Raw genomic sequence first — 23,386 nt, 5'->3', positions numbered from 1 at the left:
GAACAGATCTATGTCTGGAGTTCCCCATGACACTGTCAGTTTCTGAAATACATGAAGATCCAGTTTCCACTCGTGGGGATCCATGATTTGTCTGCTTAACACATCTGCTAAGGAGTTCTGTGCTCCTGGCAGAAACCTTGCCTGAAGAGTTAGTTGCAGGCTTAGCGCAGTCTCCCATAAAATCATTGCTTGCCTGCATAGAGGATAAGAATGTGTTCCTCCTTGCTTGTTGATGTACCACATGACAGTAGTGTTGTCTGTTAGAATCAACACCTGCCCTGGAAGAAGTAACTCCTTGAAAGCCATTAATGCAAACTGGACTGCTAACATCTCTTTCATGTTGATATGTAGATGCTGTAGTCTGGCAGGCCACTTGTCTTGTATCCACTTTCCATTTAGATGAGCTCCCCAAGCAATGTCCGAGGCATCTGTCGTCAAGATTTGACTTGCCTCTGGCCGGGTCACAGACAGTCCCTTGTTTAGGTGACATTCCTGAGCCCACCACAAGAATTCTTTTGAAGGCAAGGTATTATTGGAATGACAGTGTCCAAATCCTGGCAGTGCTGTGTCCATACATTTTGAGATACCATTGTAACTTCCTCATATGCAGTTTGGCATTGGGAAGCACCAGAATACAAGATGCCATGAACCCTAATGCTTGAAGGACTGTCCTTGCAGTCAGCACGGACTGATGAGATAGTTGATGGAAGTAAAGTGACAGACTCTTTTGTTTGTCCGGGGTTAAAAAGGCCATCTGGGCTGCTGTATTCAGTCTCACACCCAGAAAGCACATGTCTTGAGAGGGTACTAGACTGGACTTTATTTCGTTCACAGAATACCCTAGGCATCTTAGCACTGCGATAACATATTCCAGGTGCTGTAGAAGAACTTCCTTTTCTTGAGCCAGAATCAGGCAGTCGTCCAAGTAAGGATAGATTTGAATTCCTTGAAGCCTGAAATAAGCTATTACTGGAGCCAGAACCTTTGTGAACACTCTGGGCAGTAGATAAGCCAAAGGGCAATGCAGAGAACTGATAATGAGAATTTCCAGCTCGAAACCGCAGATACTTCCTGCAACTTAGCCTTATAGGCACATGAAGGTAAGCTTCTTTGAGATCTAAAGTTACCATCCAGTGATTTTTGCCCAGCAGAGGTAAAACTGTTGTAACGTCAACATCTTGAACTTGGGAATGTCCAGATAAGTGTTGAGGATAGATAAATCCAAAATTGGTCTCCACGTGTTTCCCTTCTTTGGTACAAGGAACAGGCGAGAATAAAATCCTAGGCCCCTTTCTGATACAGGGACTGGCTGAATGGCCCCTATGTGAAGTAACTGAGAAACTTGCTTGTGAGCCTCTTTTCTTTGTGGAGGAGGAACGTCTGGCATGCCTTTGAAAGGGGCATTGTATGGAAATAAAATCTGTAACCGTGGTGAATGATATCCAACACCCATTTGTCTTGAGTAATTAAATCCCAATTTTCTTTGAAAAGAGACAGTCTTCCTCCCAAAGGAGCTGCCAAACGTGAATCTGCTGGCAGCTGAAAAGACAGGTCATTGGGTCTGTTTACGAAAGGACTGACCCCTGCCCTCACCAGAAGTCTGAGCAGGTGAACTCCCTGTTCTAGGCCTAAAAGAACCTTGAGCCCTGCCCCTACCACGTCTAGACCTACCTCTAGACTGAGAATCATAAGCAGGATATGTCCACCCCTTAGCAGGCCAATTTCTACTAAACTTCGGTGGCTGCACCTGCAAAAAATCTTTAACAGTTTGCATAGACTTAGCTTTGTCCTCCATTTTCTTTAAAACTGCTTCCACAGGCGATCCAAACAACACATCAGACTGTAAAGGAGCATCCAAAATCCTTGTCTTAACATGCTCAGCTAAATTCTGATCCTTCAACCAGGCATGCCTGCGAAGAACAGAACTGGTAGCAGCCACCCTCGAGGAGGCCTGTACAGCATCAAAACCACATTGCAAAGAATGCTTACCCACTTGTTCAGACACATGAACCAAATCCAGCAACTCTTTACACTCAATACCTTCCGCCAAAGCATCCACCTTAGATTTCAATTGTGAAAGGAGATAATTCTGATATTTTAGCATGTGAAACTGACAATTCAAAGCTCTCATGGCTAGAGTGGAAGAAGTATACACTTTCTTTCCCCACCTATCCAAAGCCCTTGCCTCTTTATCAGTGGGAACAGGATTTTAACCACAGAGGCCTTTACACCCTTAGGCCCTTGAGAAATAGTTTCTGGGTCCGCCTAGGACTCTTAAACAAATATTTATGAGCTTCGGGCACCCTATAATACCTATCAGGCTTAACAGGAGCAGGAGGCAAAGAATCAGGGTTCAGGGAAGCCTCTGCAAAACATCTTCCACCACATTCAACACAGGAGGAATAGCTAAAGGCCTATGCTGGGGTAAAACAAGAACTCCCTAAGCCTTTTCCTGAATCGGAGTAATCCTGGCCTTCCCATTTAAAGTGCTCCCTCATGGAATGCAAAGTCTCTGAAAATGAGAAATCCTCAGGCGGAGAAGCTGTAGGAGTGGAATCATCCACATCAGAATCAGAATAAGTGGGATACTCCTGCATCTCTTCCACAGAAGATTCTGAAGCCTCTGAACACTGTTCAAAACTATCAAACTCCGGTTCCACCCTAGGCCTCTTATCAGGCGGGGGCATAGAACCCCTAATCATAGTAATCAAATCTTCTGCCATTTTAAGCATATGTTTCTTAGGTACAGAACCCGAAATGCTAGGAGAAGCCCCCAGTAAAGCTGAACTAGGCCTACCTCTTAAAGAAGTTTTGGCAACAGAAGGAGAGGCTCTAACTACCTTGGGAAGAGAGGGAAGAACAGTCACCTGAGAAGCCCCTCAGCCTGGCCTACCCCCTGAGAAGGCACATCCTGTAAAAGTATTGTTTCTGCCCGGGGCTCCCTGGGAACCCCTGGCAAACCCCCCGGTCCACTGAGCCCTCTAAAGAACCGGCGTCCGGGACTGCCGGTTCCTCAACCCTAGGCTTCACTGTTTTATCCTTGCGCTTCTTGAGAAGCGGGCCGGAGCATCCGGCGGCATGTTATAATTGCAACGCTTCCCAAACACTAACCTGGCACAGTCTAACCTCCTCTTAATAGTGCGTTTGTTAAATCTAGCACAAGAGCGGCAACCAACAACGTCGTGCTCAGGCCCTAAGCAAGGTATACACAAGGTATGATAATCCCTATGCGGTATCTGTTTCCCACAAGAAATACAGTTATTCACTTTTTCTGACATCCGGTAAAATACTGAGGCAAGAAAAAAACAAAATGTTCCCCAACGGGGTACTTAGCCAACTCTGTTTCGGTCTGAAACTCCGGTTTCGGAAATATTCAGTACGCCAACCTGCACTCGCAAAACTGCTTCTGCATCGGACCATGCGGCAAAAAAGACTGAGGATATGACGTCGGTCATGCGCATTAGTACCCTGACGTACTGACGTCAGTCTAATGCGCCCTGACCGACGTCAGCCTTATACTCTGGTATTCGGGCCGACTGGACGCGGACTATACCCAATAGTCAGGACTGCAGCAATGGAAGACGAAGAACATCTAAGAGGCTTAGAATAACTGAACAGGCTATAAACAAGCAGTAATAAATGTAACAGAAAGGATGCAATTGAACACTTTAGAGAACAAGCCGCAGCAAGTAGCAGAAAAAGCAAGGTGAAGTAACAGAGTAGGAGGAGGAGGAAACAAATACAGTAGAAGTTTTTTTTTGTTTTGTTAGTAAAGCAGAAAGGGAAATAGGAGAAAAAGAAGATAATTCAATGTTAAGGAACTAAGGGGTTGGGCCTTCTCAAATGATCTCTGTATTAGGTAGAATACGCTAATGAGATGGGACTGGGAGGAGTGTCCCAGATCAAATTTACAATGGGGCAGGCAACAGCAAAAGCCACCATCTTTAATAACACAACAACAGATGGGTGGAAGGGTGGGAGAAAAACAAAAAATCAACCAGAGGTTACCAGCAAGATAAAAGACCCTTCCCAAAGACACACCTTGAGGCAATCAGATAACACAGAAGCTGTTTGACCAGTTTTTCCACTCTGGAATGAGTTCACCTCAAACTCACAGTAGCGGCAGGCAACAGCAAAAGCCACCAACTTTAAGAACACAACAGCAGCAGTTGGGTGGAAGGGTGGGAGAAAAACAAAAATTCAACCAGAGTTCAGCAAATATATTAATGCAGACACCGAAAAGTAAATAATTCAGTCAAGGAAATAAATAAAACCAGTGCAGTACTGTTAAGCAAATAAATAAAACCAGTGCAGTACTGAAAAGCAAATAATGCATTTGTCCTCCAAGTCTTCCGGAATTGCTACCCTGGAGCAAAGCTTTCTCGTCTATCTGTTCAAATGGGAAGCAAACAGTCTATTATCCATACTCTCCATTTCCCGATCAAGTCGAGAAATATGTGCCTGTGTAACACTTATTCAGGAGGTACTGACTGGGATGAGCTCAATCTGTCTGCCACCACATTCTATACTGGGGAACTATGCATGTCCATAATGATAATTCCCACTTCTGTGGCTATCTGGCTATTATCTGTACTCACCAGCAACATTCGCCCCTTCAGAACAGGGAGAAAGGCTTTTAGGGCCAGGATAAGCACCATCAATTCCTTGACATGTACGTGTTATTTATTTACAACACACCCACCCCTCCCTCTGATTCCCTAAATAAGCTCCTAATGCTATGTAACAGGAGTCAGTGGTAACAATCATTGTTGGCTGGAGGGAGGAAAGGCACTCCCATCTTCTAGGTATAGTGATGGTTCCACCATGTCATTAAACATAGTAGCAGGGAAATCCTGGCCTTGAGAAGGTGAATGTACTGAGATCACTGGTGTCTAGAGTACCACTGTAGTTCCCTCACGTGGAAGCACACTGAGAGAAAAAAAACAAAATGCACATCGCCACGTATCTTACAAGTTTGCAGTATTCATTGGCTATGATACCCACCTTCTAAAAGGAAATGACAAAGTGGTCCTTCCAATACCTCTAGTTTCTCCTAGAGAAGTGAAGGCTCCACACACACATGCTAAGGCACTCCACCAATAAAATCACTTTCTGAAAGGGTACCAGATATTTTTTCCCTGTTGACAGTCAGCTTCAGGTCCCAGAAACAGTTTGTGGTAAAATTTAGAAAATTTGTGGCACTTGGCAGGACTCTAAGAGCAGGAAATAGTCTAGGTAAGTATAAATTCAAATGTCTTTTGCCCCGAAAATGCAACCACTGGAGCTATACACTTTATGAATACTCTGGGGTAGTGGATAAGCCAAAGGTCAAGGATGTGAAGTGAACTTCATCCCCTGCTGCAACTCTTCGATGCCTCCTTTGTTATTTTGATTACAAAAACATGTAGGTACATGTCTTATGTACAGGGTTAACATGAAGATTCCTTGAGGAACGAGTGGAAGACATTCTTGTAGGGCAAGCATCATAAAGCTGGTGACCTGTAGAAACCTATTTAAGAAGGAAACTTTCACAACTGATTTCCAGGGCCCTTTTCTTTGAGCAAGAAACAGCCTGAAGTAAAATACTCTACCTTCCTCCCCTGGGAGAACCTTTTCCACGGCTTGTGTCTAGCACATTTTTAAAAAATTGCAGAATAAGCTCCAGTTGATCTAGGAGTACTGGGTGAATTTCCCCATTACTCAATTCTCTAGTTTTTCTGGGAAACGAAGGCTGTACCCATTTCACATAAAATTTAGCAACAATTTGCCCAAGTAATTTCTTCCCATCTACTTAGAAAGATGGGCAAGCATCCCCCAAAGGACGGGGGGGGGGGGTCGGATTTGAAAGGGAGGTAATGGCAAGGTTGGGCAGTCCAAATGGAGTGGAAAGGGGGACGTGGTGGTCACCTGGCTGAGTTGCAGCTGATCATGCTGAGAGGGTCTTGACCCCAAATGCCCCCCAGACTTCTCTCTAGATTTTGCTTGACATGTCTTTTCATACTTTTTCTCCATTTACCAGAACTCTTGGAGTACTACCTTGGACTGGAAGGCCACGTCTTGACGTCAACATTTCTCCAGACACTGGACAACAATGTTACAGTGGATAGCAATGTTAAGTACCTAACAAAGAATTTCAAGCTGAAGTTAGTACAGTTTCAGGCAACAAAGTACACAGCATGTTCTGGAAAGTACACTGTGTGACCAGCAACACAATCAATAATATATAATTTACTTTTAATAAAGCTGTAAATATACAATTCAATACTAATACAAATTTTCAATAATAGAAGCGCTTTTACTTGTAACTTTCCTTTTCTAGCATACCAATCAATCATGTACATTCTAATCAGAGTCAAGTCATCAAATGATTATTCTTTTAGTTTTACATGAGACTACTAAATACATTTTGGCATGCTGATCACACATTTCTGTGATAATTAAGTCATCAAATGATTATTTTAGTGGCGCAATAAAAAACACTGAGAGATTTGTTTCTACAGAAATGAAATACCATCCATTTTTATTAAAAAAATACAACCTACCTCTTCATCAGTAGGATCTACTACAGTTTCATCATAAACTCGCTGATTTTCAATAGTCTTGGGAACTGGCTTTGGCGGTGCCTACAACAGAAAATAAAGCAAAAATCAGTGTAACAAATATATTCTTGCATACAAACATATTTTATACTACTGACTTTTAGGCCAACAATTTATTTTAATGATAGCTGAGAAAATGAACAGCTGGAAAAAAGTTGAGTAAGGACACATACAATGACCATGTCTACTGAGTACACTCAACAGTATCACCCATCCAATTTCATAACCTTCCCTACTTCAAGCATGGGCTTTCAAGGGAGGGCCTTGGCATCTTGCAAATCCACTTGTAAAGTGCATGTCTTTTGCAGATGGAATCAGTCATGCTGGTATCCCTGTTGCTGGTCATCAACAAATGGCAGATTTAAAACAAACTGAAATCTCTCCATGCTCCCCCAAGGAAACAGCTAGCCCCTAGCAGCCCCATTCTTTATCCTCGAGACAGTTTGACAGTGCTCTACCACCTCAGGTCACTAAATGAATAGAGTTCCCCAACAATGGAAGCAAATGTTTTGCCACACCCTCATCCCATCAGACTAAAATGTAGTAAAGACACTTCAATTTTACATGCATGAGAACACCTCTATAGAAGCAAAAGTAGAACTATCAAAAGCAGCGCCCATACACCTTCAACTGCAGCAGAAGATAAGGGAATAACTTCCAAAATTAAGTGAGCAATATACTCACCTGAGCTATATGTTCAGTGACATTATACAGCTAGCAGGAAAGCTAGGATGGTTAGCATCCCTTCCAGCAGGCAAAGCAACCATAAGATCAAGCATCTATCAGTGCATAAAACAGTTACTTAAAATGTGACTGAAGTAAGTCTTTTCATCTATAACTATTACATCAGATGACAAAATGGATGAATACCAATCCACCAAAACAAAATGAAAACACACCTCGCCACTAACGGGACTTGGACAGAAAAAAAAACTCATTCAATATGCAACATCTTTTTTCAGAGGGCAAGCACAGGAAGACTAGACTATCATCTTTAAACATCAAGAAGAGTCAATATTCCATCCAAATGCTGCCTTAAAAATTGACAAAATCCTTAGCCTATCATATTAGTCTTCTATAAATCACTACAGATGATTAATGGGATAGACACTTCAAACATCAAAGCATTTACATAAATGCTATAACACTCCTAAATTCCAAAAATTATGGGACAAGATCTCCAGAAGAATCACAGGTAATCAGTCACATATTTATGCACCATGTGAGTAAAGAACTCTTCATACTTAAGGTATAGTAAAATAAATCTAGTGCGTGTGACGATTTTATAACCAGTTATTTGACTTGCTATATTCTCCAAAGAAGTTAACAATATGAACACCTTGCAGTTGACTGTGCCACAAAACACCAAGTAAACTACAATCTACTTTCTCTTTATGGATGCCAGCAGACAAGTAAATCTTGAAGTCACAACCTGCAGCAAGTTTCTCTGCAAATTTCTCTACTACAGCAGAGAGTACAGCAAGTTTCTCTGTTAATGTGGCCTAAGAGAATGGAAAAATAATGTATGTGGGAAAGATTGCCTAAAGATAGAACTCTTCTTAAACTGCAAGGTCTGAATTCACATGCTCACAGATGAACAGCTACATGCCATTAGTTTAGCTTGTCAGCTCACATGATCTAAAGGTTCTACAAAAGAAGATATAATAGCAAGTTGAACTACAGAACTTAACCACATGGTACTTGGTACAGTACACAGAATTACACCATGCTAAATGGTTTGCTGTAGCTCACGGCTGTGGTGTGCAAGGATTTTAGTAGTCTCCTTCTGTGATCACATTAAATCATTACAGATATCAGCTCCATATCGATACTTAACCAGGATTAGAAGTTATTTACTGCACCAGTTGCCAGCAGCTTAGCTTGTATCCTGCCTCACTGACAGATCTGGAATAGATGGGCATTGCACCACGTACATCCACACATAATATCTTATACTGAAAACAACTATGTTGAAGGAAGATATCAACATAACCAAACATTGCTGATTAAATGACTGCATGCTAAAAAGGCATTTGACAGGGTTTGTTGGCAGTATTTACTTGAAGTACTAAGAGTGATGGGCTTTCCTGACAGGTAGGTGCACTTAATGAAATCTTTGAATTTTAATACCTCAGCATAAGTAGAAATAGGAAACAGACTTTGCAAAAGTTTTAAGTTAAGGAGAGATAATAAAAAGAGGTGTCCTCTTTCCCCTCTTTTACACACTAACTTATGTTGAACCCTTAGCAAATATGTTAAAGCAGACAGAAAGTAAAGAGCTATGAGCTGCAGGCATTCACTCACAAGCTGCCATTATATGCAGATGACTTGAATTTAGAAGGAACAGAGGTGACATGGTAGAAACAAAAGTTCTGTACTTACCACAACGCTACAGCTGGGCTGTCTTCTTACATCTGTCTCACCTGTAGGTCATCAGATCCAAGGCTGGCACTTTAGAATCTTCAGCATCAAAGCGCCACTTCCTCTCCCACAATGCTCTACACACCTAAATCTCCTCAAATCAAGTTTTCCCTCCACACCCCACTTGCACAAAGAAAGTCCCCCTAACCAGAACTGAGGATTAGACAACAGGGTCTCCACAATACACTTTGGACCGGCCTTCAAGGTTCACTAAAAGCCATAAATAATAGTGACAGGAAGGGGAACAGAGGGAAGGATTGTTGAAACAGATGGAAGAATACAACAATGATCTAGCATTATGTTAAATACAGAACCTTTGTATCTGATGTTGTCTTTTCTGATTCCCTCAACCTGTGCGACAGAGTCTTCAGCTAGATAATTGGAAGGTATCAGGAGAGAATATTCCACAAAATGGTGAAGCCAAAAGATGTCCTAGACATGGACTAATTACTTAGTTTATAATGGGCCACAAAGGTATGCGCGTTGGCCAAGATAGCCACTGCACAAACATCATCCAAACCAAAAAAACAGTTGAAGTAGCAACTGCCTTAGTAAAGTGGGCCTTTGGCTTGTTAAGGGATACACCTTTACAGAACAAACAAGATATGCAATTAGAAAGACATCCACACAAAGTTACCTTGGAAACTGGTTTTCCCAATTTATCTCTAGAAAATGACAGAAAAAGTTGGTCTTATCCTCTAATTTGTTTGGTCAATCCAAATAAAATCTCAATTGTCTATGGAGATCTAGACAATGGAGCATATACTCACCCTTGTTATTGAAATTTGGAAAGAAAGCCGGCAATCAAAATGATTGGTTCAGGCTAGACAAACAAGCTATTATAGGCAAGAAGGAAGGCTTTTTCTGCAATGAAACTATTTGTGAAAAATAAGGTAGTGTGGGGCTGCAGGATAAAGCCTGAACTTTCAAATCCCTTCCGAGTGAACTAACTGCAATTAAGAAGAGTATTTTTCATGGGAGATGCTTTAAATCTACAGTAACAGCCATTCAGAAAGGAGCCATGATCAATGCTTGGTGAAGAGGAAGCAAATCCCAGGAAGGGTTAGGACCGCTTATTGGAGACATGACCCTTCAAAAAGGCTTTTGGCAATCTAAGGGAAGCGCTTGGCAGATTATTCTGATCAACATGAAAATTTGAAATGTGTGTTAGCTGTACCTTGACCATAGAGTAGTTCGTTTCAGACTAAATAAAAATCTAATACTGCCTGTAGGGACATAAAAAAAAAAAAAAAAAAAGAGATTCAAGCCTTTAAAATGGCCCAACTAGAAAATCTTTTCTTCATAAACCTTTCTAGTAGTGGGATTCTGATAAGGGGAAAAGATATGCACAACTTCTTAAGAAAATCTAGGATCTCTGGCCATCACTGGAATTGGTGGAACCAAGTGGTCAACATGAATGATTTCAGATTTGGGCGAGGCTGCCCTAAAGGATGGGATATCAAAAATGGAATGGAATCCAGAACCCAAGGAGGGTGCAAGAAATTAAACCACATAAAGAGGATCCAGACTTGTCTCAGTTAAATGGGGGTATGAGGATTACGGTTGCTCTGAAACAGGCTACTTTCTGCAGAAACCGGACTATTAGGGCCGTTTTAAGAGTAAGCACAGAGTAGATCCCAGGGGCCAAGAATGCAAGTACTGCATCCCTCTGTGACTGTCCCCTGGCAAGGATCAAGGCACAAAAGCTGAAGGGGAGATTCAAAGAGATCACAGTATGGCTGACCCTAGCATCTGACAATCTATGTAGCCACTAATGGATTGAGGGACCACTCATGAGACAATAAAAGACAAAGCAGCAGCAGGACAGCCCTGTACCTGGGGTGGAGAGAACAACAAAGTAGAAGCAAATGAGCCCCAAGTCGAAGGCCACAAAACCTTTGGATGAGGGCTGCCTCTGGACAAGTTCATAAGAAACCAAATCCCCAGGAAGATGAGAATAGCTGGATGGATTAGACACCACATGTGATGATCCTGTCTCTGACAGAAACAAAATCTTCTCCACAACAAATGCTAAAGCCAGACAACAGTGAAAGAGCCCCTCCCCAAGTCCACAGACCTAGGAGAAATTCCCACTCCAGTTACTAACCAAGCTGGGTTGAACATCAACACCAGTACAAAGTTGTCCAAAGGCAGAAGCACCCAGGAGCAAGGACGACTCCAACTCCACAGTTGACACTGACCCCATGGCTCAGGGATGCAGATGGCTCTGAAAAAGCTGGAGTTAAACACATCAAGGAGGAGGTCAGTGCTGCAGTCAGTCAATTTGTCAGCACCCACACAGAAGCAACTCAGGTGGACAATGGATCCAGGATCACTGGTGTCAAACAGTGAACCCCCAAAAGAAACTGCTAGTTTCAGGGCACGAGAAACAAACCTCTTCCCTTTGAGTTAAGGGAGAGGGAATGCTCCCCAGGGCCATCTGAGCCTTTGGAAATGTTTAAATTAACTTGTCCTAACCAGATTCCTAGCTATTCCTAGTGGACCTTTGCAGACCCAGCAAAACAAGCCATCTAGGACAGCTTACCAGGCTGGCGAACAGGTATTTATGCTTCTTAGATCCTAAAGTTGAAGGATCTGACCAGAGTAGGGGAGAATTCTGGCCAGAACTCCAGATCCTGAGTGATGGCCAAAAGGGGTGAGTGGAGCTGACTGGATTCTGGTGCCACAAATAGGAAGGGGCTTGGGATGTCTAGGTGTGGAGACCTAAATGACTCCAACACTGGAGCCGATAAATGAGGTGATCAGTACTAATATGGTACTGTAATCAGATCCACAACCTGAGCCAAAGATGGCAAAGGCCTTGGGGGTCTTATCCACATGGCTCTGAAGAATCAATTGGCTATTTCCTGGCCTCCTTTTCTGTCTCCCTTCTCTCCTTTTTCTTCTCTCCATCTCTCTCTCGTACTCCCCCAGTTTCTTAGATGAAGAAAGTGAAAATGGAGGAACAACCGCAAAAGAGGTGGATGCATCCCCTTCATTATTAGCTTGAATCTGTGGTCAGCCAAGGCTCTGACCCCATCGGAAGCACAGTCCTGCAAATCAGAGTCTAGGTGGGCCACACCCAGACAAACACAACAATCATGTGAAGTTTTTGAAGGGGGCAGTTTGTGGCCACACCCCCAGACACTTCTGAAAGTTCGAAGTATTATCCATCAGAAAAGTAGGCAAGCACACAATTATATACAAAGGCATTCAGGAAAAAATAAGGAAAGTATTTTAATGATGAAACGCTTAAGGCAAGCAAAAATAGTAGGAAGAGCTAATCCTGAACATTTCTAACAGAGAAGGAAATGGTGGGTGGGAGAAAAACACACACACACAAACTATACAGAAAAAATACGGCCAAAAGGAGGACTCCCTGTTAGCAATAAAAACAGACAACTATAAAGTAAATAGACACTCTTTCTATTATATCCTGGAAGAGGAGGCAAACAACTAGAAAGCTGCAATAACAAAATAATCACTTATGGTAAAAAGAGCTTCAGAGAACATGTCTGACCCAGAAAAGCAGCAAACGAGATATGAGGACATTTAGGAGTGCACAGCATTATGGCAGAGGTGGAAGAGCTTTGAAGCTGAAGAGTCTCAAGTGCTGGCCTTGGGCCAGATAACCCACAGTTTGACGTGGATGGATAAGAGAACACTGGATAAAATGCACAAAAGACTAAAGCAGCAGGGATGAATTATTCACTAACCTATCATTTAGTGAATAATTAATCTCCGTGATTAAAGCGATAGAGATTAAGTCACTAAATTATATGCTGTATGAAGAGTACCCCTTTCTGAGCAACTACAAACAGCTAGCTTACTTAGGGCTGAAGTTAACAGATGCAACTATAGGGACGTTTGTCCTTAACACTACGGAATATTTTAAGCAAATGATTTATATAGGGAACCAATTATCTAGTTATGATATAGAGAAGTTAAGCGTCCAGTGATTTGTTCTGCTACTAGTATTAAACACATCTCAGGGTCCATCTTTCCCTCTATCAGATGTTTTTTTTTTTTTTTTTGTTAAACACAGATTCTACAAACTTTACACATGTGGCACAAAAAGTGTGGGTGGCATGTAACATTATAACTTTGCCAACAGAAGCAAGAGGGCTTGGAAGTAGGCTTAAAATGTTTCAAGGGATAATGGGTCCAAATCAACACCTCGGTTGGAAAGCCATCATAATAAAATCTGGAAGGATCAAAGGGATTTATAAATTTACCTTGGGACCAAACGTTTGACAGGAAAAGGGCAGATGGACATTGATAGTGGAAATAGTATAGTAAAGTTGGTTTAAAAAAAACTTAGAAGAACGTGCACTACCCTAATTGAAAGACTTTGCTCCAATGGCAATGTTACAAGAATGGGGATTACAGGCACCAAAAATTTCAAGAATTCGGAAGATTTCTAGGGGGGATAATGTACTGGGATTAGTTAAAAATAGGAGGGAAAATAATGACATGGGTAAAGCATCTTCCAAAAGATGAACATATACGCTACCAAACGTATAATGAAAGAGAGTCAATCTGGTCAATCATAAAATCTGAATACCAAGAAGTTTATTTTTAAAACAAAGACAGAAGTTGAGAATTCCTTTAAACAACAACTACTCATGTAGCCAATGCTGAGCAGTTGTCCTGCATTCCACCAGGTCACAATGGGCACAAATGATACAGAAAATGACCATGCCAAAGAACTGATATCAGGTCATACAGGTGTCGGAGAAAGGTCAGAATAAATCAGTAGAACCTACAGGCTACCCAGTTGAGATGCATTGAATATCTCTTCAACCTGAAAGAGAACCTCTTCTTGGCAGAGTAAGTCTGAAGAATGGAATTCTTCCATTACTTCTGAAGCTCAAGGTGTTATGTCGTAGTAAGAAGCCATACCCTGAGATGCTGCTACAAAATCAGAGAGAACTTTGGAAAGAGATCCGGGAATAATCTTTACTACAAACATGAAAATGTTAACTCTCAACCATCAAACTCCCTATGCCCTGATGAACGGAGAAAAACAATGGAATGACTAAACTGCCTAGGATAGCAAACAGATTGATCCCTACTTATTACCACATCAACGGCAACCCCTAAGCACACAACCTGTGTTGAGAGACCTCAGGTTAACAACAATCTCACATTAGACCATCATGTAGCAGCAGTGGTCAGAAAAGCCTTTTACTTGGCTCATCTCATAAGTAAAGGGACTGCATCCAGAAAAAAGGAGGTTATTACCTCTCTGTACTCCTCCCTTATTAGGCCTATAATTGGTATGTACCTCCCCGAACACCTGCACCAACTGGAAAGGCCACACAATATACCTCACAAAGAGAATCCATGGCCTCCAACACCTGTCCTATGCAGACAGGCTCAAATCACTATCACTCTACTCGGTATCGTACAGATTGCTCAGAGGTGATCTGCGTCTTGCCTACAAGGGGATATCTGACCCTACCCTACTAGAAATGCTCCATATCCATACTTCTAACTCCTCATGCATTACCCGCTCGAAAGGCCTAAATCTAATATGCAACATCAACAAAACCTGCTGGAAAGACAGGTTTAGCTCCCAGAGGCTGCCCTGTCTCTGGAATACACCTCCCACACATGTTAGAGTACCTTGTTGACCCTCTTCAAGCACAACCTTGATGAGTGGATGGAAAACCACAAATCTGTCCTAGAAATTCCACCTTTGTCCCTCAATGACAGGGGTGACAGATGCTGACTGAGGTTTATTTTCTGGGGATAAACTCTTGGATAAGCTTGTAAGGGCCTCATGGCCATTAGCCTAGTAACCTTCTATGATGCCCATGCCTGCAAGACTCCAAATAGGCAAGCATTCCAACTCTTCAACTCCAGAACTGGACTGCAAGAGAAAGCCCACACATTCAATTCTCCAGGTATGTGAACAATTCTCACAGTTATACCCTGTACCTATAGGCCCAATGCCCGACCTGGATCATCATTCTATACAAGAGGAAAAAGTATCTCATCAAATATCACATAATTAACTAGTTGTTTGAGCAGATCTGGAAGGGTTCTGGCCTCATCTACCTCTGCAGGTTCAATTGTTCAGGTTTATTTCCCTTTGACTGTTTACAGCCTTAAAAAAAAATGAAAGTTAGGTACTGACAGTAATGACAGATTTGCACGGTCAGTTTCTACTTAATCATTTCCAAGACTATGGCTTACAGGTACTTGACTCAATTCATAAAACTTTCCTTGGCTACCTTAGTCCCTCCACTTACCTATAATCTTCAGCATGAAGGGTATGCTTTCTCAGACTGCAAAAGCCGACAGCTGTGAGAAATCTGTTAAAAAAACATGTAACACAAGACATAAAAACTGTCCTCCAAAGAAGAAAGAGACCACTGGACCCACTAAACAGAAGCAGGGGAATGGGCATGGTAACAAAAGTCGAATGTTCCAATTCATGTATGCAACAGTCACATCCACAACTGGAAGTTCCAACTGCTTCATCTTTATGACAGAGTCTCAAGCCCTCACTCCTGCGTATTTCACCATGACTGAATACTCTATTATGACAGGTCCACAGACAGACCTTCACATGGAATGGCATTCAGTTTACAATACTTTGCAAAGGTATTTGGTGATGTATTCACAGCATCTGTGCAATCATCATCCACCAAACCATTTCTGAAAAAGGTATACAATGTAGCCTTGGATATGATGTCTTACCCCCATCTGTCATATTATGGACACACATACCCAACTGATGCAGAAAGAGATTAACCACAACTATCTCCAGAATGCAGCACTTAAGCCAATCCTCAGGGGTTTGAGAGCAGCCCCTCAGAAGAAGGGCCACGCTGAGAATCATGCCCATTTCAAAAATTTTCACAATGCCTTAAGCACTTTCCAGAACATAAAAAGTTATCCTAGTTGGGGATGCTGGAACCAAAACTATTCTGGAAAACAGATATTGAGGGGCCTGGGATTTTAGCTCCTCTTTAGAGAGTGCAATGTCCTCATTCTCTTGCCTTTCCAACTCAGCTTCTACAGACTCTTCTATGTGCAAGTAACCATCAAAAGTGAAACTTAAAACTGGGCTTTGGAGTTCTCAACAACCCATGAGAAAATATTGCAGCAAATAGTAAGACCTCCACCCCCTAGTCTTTAAATGTTCTCCACCTTGCTAAGGGAGGTACAGTTAGTCTGACTGGCAAGTGTACTAGAAGTTGACAGTTGGGACTAAACCTTCTGGATGGCCTGGTTAATTTTATGCGATTGTAGAGATCCTGAAGATCCACTGAGCACATTCAGTCATCCCTCCTCAGAACAGACAAGACGAATGAACACAGGCCACCCAAAATTTCAACTGTTTTACAAACTGGTTTAGGTGGTAGTGGTCCAAGATGGGTCTGAGATTCCCAATCTTGAACAGATTCCAGATCCTTGAAGGGTTTGGCTGGACCTCCTGAATGACTTATTTGGATAGCAGCTTTATGATTTCTTGGGCAACTCTCTCTCTCTCTCTCTCTCTCTCTCTCTCCAGGATCTCTCTCCAGGAATGAAACATCAGGAGTCTTTCTAAAGGGGAATGCTGTAGCCTCTCTGTGTTTTTCTCTGCATCCACGTATCCTGGGTGATGGGCTGTTCAGGCTATAGGGTGCAGAGACAAGCACTTCCCAAATGCCTCTAGATTGCAGCAGGTGAGCAACCCTTCAGGAGTACTGGAAGGGTTTGAAGGTGAAGTGGCCATGAAACTCAAGTTCTGTGGACCACATCTGCCATGAGAGAGATGTCCATTACTATTATACCTCACCTGCCTCAGAGTCAATAGCAAGAAGAAGAAGGTAGAAGAAGGGGATCGGATCAAAGACATCAGATCCGACTTGGCTGCTGCAAAAGCTCATGACAACTTAGAACTCTCAAGCTTCTCCCTTAACCATAAAGCAGCAACCCCCATTACCTCAGATCTTGTTTTCTATAAAAGAAATACATACTCTTGTAACTTTATACATGTATGCAAGGTACATAGAGAGAGAACTACACAAAGCCACATCTGCAGCTAGTAAAGTTCTCAAGATATAACAAATTTGTTGAATCCTCTTGCTATTCTAAAATAATCCTAAAAAGGGTTGCGGGCTGGTGGGAGGGAAGTTGAGGAGGAATGAAAATGGACAACACAGACGGAATGTTATTGTAAGAATATAACTTCTTTATCTGATGTTGTCAATTTTCATTCCAGTCTGGACTGATGGGACAGAGTCTCCCAGCTACCTAGGAACTTGGGTAGACTCATGGAAGGATATTTCTGAGCACCACTTAGCCGAAAGATGCCCTACTCCTGGACACCAAATCCAACTTATCAAGAGAGAGAAAGGTGTGAGGAGAAGCCCAAGTTGCTGTTGAACAAATGCCATCCATGACGTTCTTGGTGGAAAACAGAGGAGGTAGCTACAGCTCTAGTTGAATGAACATGTACTTTGTATGGTAAAGTCATACCAGACTTGCTGTAAATAAAAGAAGATACAGTCAGCAAGCCATTTAGCTAAGGTGACTTTAGATACAGGGGAGCCCAATTTCAGATCCACAAAAGATACAAACAATTGACCAGTTCTGATATCTTTGTTCTATGTAGCTAGAAATGTAACTGTTTATGCACGTCCAGCAAATGTAACAAGTATTCTCCTTTGTTGGAATAATTCAGGAAGAAGACTGGTAGACTGATGCATACTGTTAAGAGTGTGATATCACTTTTGGCAAAAATGATGCACTGGTTTGTAACGAGACTCTATTGTTATGGAAAATGAAATAAGGTGGCTTCACTGACAATGCCTGAATTTCTGAAATTAGTCTGGCAGAAGTGATGGCAACTAAAAATAAGGTCTCCCAAGACAGAAATTTAAGGTCATAATCATGGGCAGACTCAAAGGATGGAAGAGGCAAGGACTGTAGCAAGATATTCAGATCCCATGGCGGTGTGGGATCTTTAAAAGGAGGTTTGAGAAGAATTGTGCCACGCAAGAAGGCTTTACATAGTTTGAGAAACTAATGAATAGCCAAAAAATAAAAATAATGTGAAAATTAGAAATTGCTGCCAACTGGACTTTCACTGTTGAAGAACTGGCCCCTTGGTTGAATAATATCATCAAGTACTCTAGCACATGATTGTCTGGGGCTGAAAACGAGTCTACATGGGTTTGAAGAGCCCAATGTACAAATCTTTTCCACTTACTTGCATAACATTTCCTAGTGGATTGCTTAAGGGAAGACAAAAAAATGAGGAGAACAGGGCAAGAAAGCACAGACTGGCTATTGCTGGAAGTGAAGGAAACCAAGCAGTCAGCTTGAGGTTCTGGAGGTCCAGCTGTCTCATGTTTGTCGGATGCAAAAGGAGATCTGGAGCTGGGTCCAAAATCCATGGTTGATGAATTAAATGATGCCACAGGAAGGGAAACCAAATCTGTCAACGCCAAAACGGGGCAAGGAGAATGACCCTGGTCTTCAACCTGGCAGCTCTCCATAGGAACTTTGGAATTAAGGGAATTGGGGGATATGCATAAAGTAATCCGGTGTGCCAGTCATGGAGAAAAGCATCCCTCTGTGCCTCCCCCATGCATGCATGATTAGACCAAAGTAGCTGCTGCACTTGTTGTTTAGGGGAGATGCAAAGAGATCGCAGCAAGACTGGCCCCACTTGCGGAAAATTAGTTCTGCGATTGTCTGGTTGAGAGACCACTCATGAGGTAGCAGAATGCACCTACTCAGCTTGTCTGCTAGCACACAGGATTTGCGCGGAATGTGCAATGCTAAGAGAAAATGGTTAGAGGATATAGCCCATTGCCACACCCTTAGTGCTTCTCAACACAGGAGATATGACCTGGTTCCTCCTTGTTTGCTGATGTAACAAACCACTGACATATTGGCTGTCTGTACTACAATAATTCCTGATGAGAGAGCATCCTGAAAGGCCTGCAACATTAAAAGCACTGCTCTCATCTCCAGTACACTGATGTGCAAATTTGCCTCGTCTGTGACCACGTGCCTTGGACGGTCTTTCCCAGGTAATGCCCCCATCACCCTAGTTGGGAAGAATCTGTGGTTATTATGGCTTTGGGCTGCGAGGGGCCAAATGGATGGTCCTGTAGCAGCCGTTCCAACTGTATCCACCATATCAGACATCTTGCACAAATTGGTAATTCATACTGGAGTGGACAAAGGTAAATGAAGCATCGACCACTGAGATGCCAACATCCACTGAAGAATCCTCATAAGAAACCTGGCTAGTGTAACAGTTACTGCTGCCACCACTAATCCTAGTACTTGCAGGACTAGGCGAGCCAAAACCACGGTACTCCAAAAAGTATTTTGTTGACTTGTAACCTTAAGGTTTGAATTCTGGAAAGTGGAAGGGAGGCTATTGTTGACCTTGTGTTGAGGCGTGCTCCTATGTATTCCAGAATCTGAGTTGGCTCTAGATTCGACTTCTCAAAATTTAGGGTCATTACTAAGCTTGTACAAGTGTGCATAACTTCTTGCCATGATGAGATGATGTCTGGTTGCAGCAGTAATGAGCCAGTCGTCTAAGTGTGGAAACACATAGAATACTCCCAAGTCTTAAGTGAGCTGCTACCACTGCCATGCATTTGATGAACACTATGGGGACTGAAACACACGGAATACTACCAGTCTCAAGTGAGCTGCTACCACTGCCATGCATTTGATGAACACTATGGGGACTGAAACACACGGAATACTCCCAGTCTCAAGTGAGCTGCTACCACTGCCATGCATTTGGTAAATACTTTGGGGACTGTAGCGAGACCAAATTACAGTGCTCTGAACTGATAATGACTGGCTTATAGCCAGATTTCCTGGATCTTCTATCCATTTTTATATGATAGTATGCATCCTGGAGATCTACTGATCACATCCAGACTGAACAGTGACCATTCAAAACGCTGTCTTTTGAACAAATCTGTTCAGGTTGCTGAGATCCAGGACTGGGTTTCCAGTCCAGTTTTCTTTGGCACTAAAAAGAATCTTGAGTAAGTTCCACATCCTTTCTGGTCTGGGGGGAACCTCTTGAATGAACTCTCTTGTATTTGAATGGCTGCTTGAGCCCTCTAACTGGATAGAACATTGGGGATTTTTCTGAAATCTGGAGGAAAAAATGGAAAATAGAATTATGTATCCTCTGGATACAATCTTCTTCACAGAAACATCATTGGTTATTTCTAGCCAGGCTCTGAGGTGCAGGGACAAACAATCCCAGATTGCCTCCAGAGGGGGACAATTTGGGCCTCCATTCAAGAGCACTGGTAGGGCTTGCCAAAGAAAAGTTCTCTGGACCCCTGATATTGCAGGCCTTCTCTACCACAAAGCCAGTGTCTACCATTTGAATTTCACCCTCTGCCTCTAGGGGAAGAGCCTATATGTGTCCTGGAAAGATCCTTGTGATTTCTTGAGCCACATCTTTCTACCACCTCGATGATTCCTCGAAAAGGATCTTTGGGAGGATGTAAAAACATATGCCCACTGCAAAAAGGGTCTTTCCATCCTTCTCACACCTGGACAATGTATCTTTTAATTACAAACAAAAAAGAGAGGTGCCGTCAAAGGGAGCACTGACGAACTTAGACTTATAAGGCTCTGCAAAGTCACACAAATGCATCCAGGCGTGTCTCCTGATGGCTATGCCTGAACCCACTGCCCTTGAGGTTCATTCTGCTACACTGGAAATAGGTCTCATGGACAAGTTCGATATCGACTGTAGAGAGTCACCAGCTGCAAGGTGAATGAATCCTCCACGTTACCAGATACTACTACTGCGAGGGCATTTCTGAGAGTTCTTTAATCAGATCCCTCTGAAGTCTGGTGAAATGTGCCATGTAGTTCAGACACCTCAAGGCACAGGTCCCTGAAGTGTAGGCACACTTCAATCGCAACAACTTATCTGGGGGATGAACAGAGGAATTTTAGTCTGCTAGTTCCTTTCTGGTGGCAGTCTCTATGACCATGACATCAACAGGGGAGCCCTTGGACCAGAACTCCTCCTCTTCCAGAGGGGTCATAACTTTATCAGGTTTCTTAGGAATGGGCTCAATGTTGTCAGGTTCCTTCCATGCCCACTGAAAGACCAATTCAAGGAGCTCGCAGCAGATGGGCCAGTACCAAATATCTCCAGGAGCACAGAATCATCCGAAGGGTTAATGGACTTCCAGCCACCTCTCAGTTTCAGGATTTTGAGGATGTCTCCGAACAAGACATCCGCGGAAGGTGACCATGGGGACCTTTCGTCCTACACCAAATCTGTCTCGTCAGTGACAGATTCAGGGGAATCCAGATGCTTCCTCTCACATGTCTTCTTCCGAGGGACCTCCTCAGTGGGATAATCTAAGAGGTGGAGATACCAAACTGGATTGTCCTGGGGTGGTATTACTAGCTGTCTCTGTGGGGAGGGTTAGTCGAGACTCCTAACGCAGAAATGGAAGTGTAGCAGATTCAAGACCCGAGGGGATAGGACCTGTCTGAGTCATGGTTGCCAACAGGGCTCTCTCCAAAGTCCTACAGGCTGACCTTCCTGGAAAGGATAGGAACCTGGGTCTGACAGCAGGACTTTCTGATCCTTTGTTTTTCCCTGCCCAGAGGAAAGTAGCCTCAAGGCAGAAGTAGGAGCCAAACTAATCCTTACCAAAGCTCCGAGATGTAGAGATGGCTCCAAAATCCTTGGAGTCGATTGAAACACCTCAGATCCATCAACTGGATAGAATAGTCTGAGAGCTCTCTGGATCAGACTGCATGGAAGAGCTCAGAGCAAGCTTTGGATCTGAGGGTACAACAATCTTCAGATCCAAAAATGGAAACTTTCTTTGGCACCTCTGAGAAAACAGAAGAGCTCGGAGAGGAGTGTGCAAACTTCTTAGAGGTTTCTCCAGCTATGGCCTTGCTAAAGGAAGATGGTCAAAGTCCCTTTAAGATTAATTTGTTCTTGCATTCAACTAATGCTCGAGGGTTGAATGCATGGCGCTCTCTTGCAGGTGGAGGGGGCTAAGCAATAAACACAAAGGGTGGGCGAGTCAGAGAAGGGAATCTTTTGACCACACTTCCCATACTTTTTAAAACCCACAGAGGCTTTTTCTTTGTCAGCCATATCAGCTCAGAACAAATGTCTACAATGACTACCGCACAGAAACAAACTATAAATACAAATAATAACAACAAGGGTTAAAGTATATAACGATCCAAATACTGTAAACTTTTATATATATATGTGTGTGTGTATGTGTAATATATATATATATGTAGATTGAATATAATATATATATATATTCAATCACACACACACACACACACACACACACACACACACACACACACACACACACACACACACACACACAGAGGTTATAAAAAGTGTACACACCCGTTAAAATGCCAGGTTTTTGTGAGAACATATGAGACCACAATAAATCATTTCAAAACATTTCCCACCTTTAATGTGACCTATAACCCGTACAATTAATTGGAAAAACAAACAAATCTGTTGGGGGAAAATACAAAAAAAAAAAAAAAATGTACAATAAGCTGGTTGCATAAGTGTGCCCACCCTTAAACTAATACTCCATCGAAGCACCTTTTGCTGTAATTACAGCATTCAGTCTTCTTGGGTAGGAGTCTATCAGCATGGCACATCTTGACTTGGCAATATTTGCCCACTCTTCCTTGCAAAAGTGATCCAAATCTGTCAGGTTGTTCATAGGTAGGTACTGGGCTATCTGCCCAAAGGCATATATTAGCCCAGCCATGTTGTGCGGTATTCACCGCCCCTTTGGTTAGTTCCCTAGGCCCTTGATCTAGCAGCTAGTACCCTTGGCCCCTATCTAGTAGAGCTGTTGGTATGATCCCTGGTGTGAACTTTCTGTTACCCATCCACTCGTCAAGGTTCCTCTTTAAGAGTGATAGTGAGGGGCTCTATCTTATGTAGATCGGGACCTTGTTCCATAGCAAAGAAAGTCTTTGCGAAGGGAATCTATCCCTCCAGCATGTTCTATTCATTGTTGTGCTGAGGTTTACATCCCTAGAGCGTGTAGCTCGAGTGGATTTGGTTTTGCTAAGATGGAGCATGTTCAACAGTTCTGGATTGGACATGGCTCTGTATGTTAGACAGAGATCGCCTCTGAGAAGGCGGTATGCAACAGAGAAAAGCCTTAGTTTTTTCAATCGTGCTGCATAGGGCAACTGTTTGAGGCCAGTAATCCTATTAGTGAGGTACCTCTGTGGTCTCTCCAGCTGCTGGATATGCCTAGCCAGGTACATACCAATTGGTGCATTGTACTCAATAATGGGTCTGATGAGGGAAGAGTAGAGGGGGCACCATTACATCCTTA

The 23,386-nt window shown here is 42.7% G+C and overlaps 1 protein-coding gene across 1 annotated transcript in view; it reads right to left on the bottom strand.

The window, feature by feature from the left end:
• RPF1 (ribosome production factor 1 homolog) overlaps positions 1-23,386 on the bottom strand; it is a 251,272-nt gene that overhangs the window by 184,484 nt on the left and 43,402 nt on the right. Inside the window, exon 3 of the mRNA XM_044085715.1 lies at positions 6,543-6,623. Within this exon, the coding sequence (XP_043941650.1) occupies positions 6,543-6,623 (81 nt within the window). The remainder of the gene's footprint in view (positions 1-6,542; positions 6,624-23,386) is intronic.

Source organism: Protopterus annectens, chromosome 10.part0 (genome assembly GCF_019279795.1).
Source record: "Protopterus annectens isolate FY-2018-M chromosome 10.part0, PAN1.0, whole genome shotgun sequence".
In the NCBI taxonomy this organism is placed as follows: Eukaryota; Metazoa; Chordata; order Ceratodontiformes; family Protopteridae; genus Protopterus; species Protopterus annectens.
Note: the sequence above shows the minus strand (reverse complement) of the source record. Positions and strands in the feature narration are given on the sequence as shown.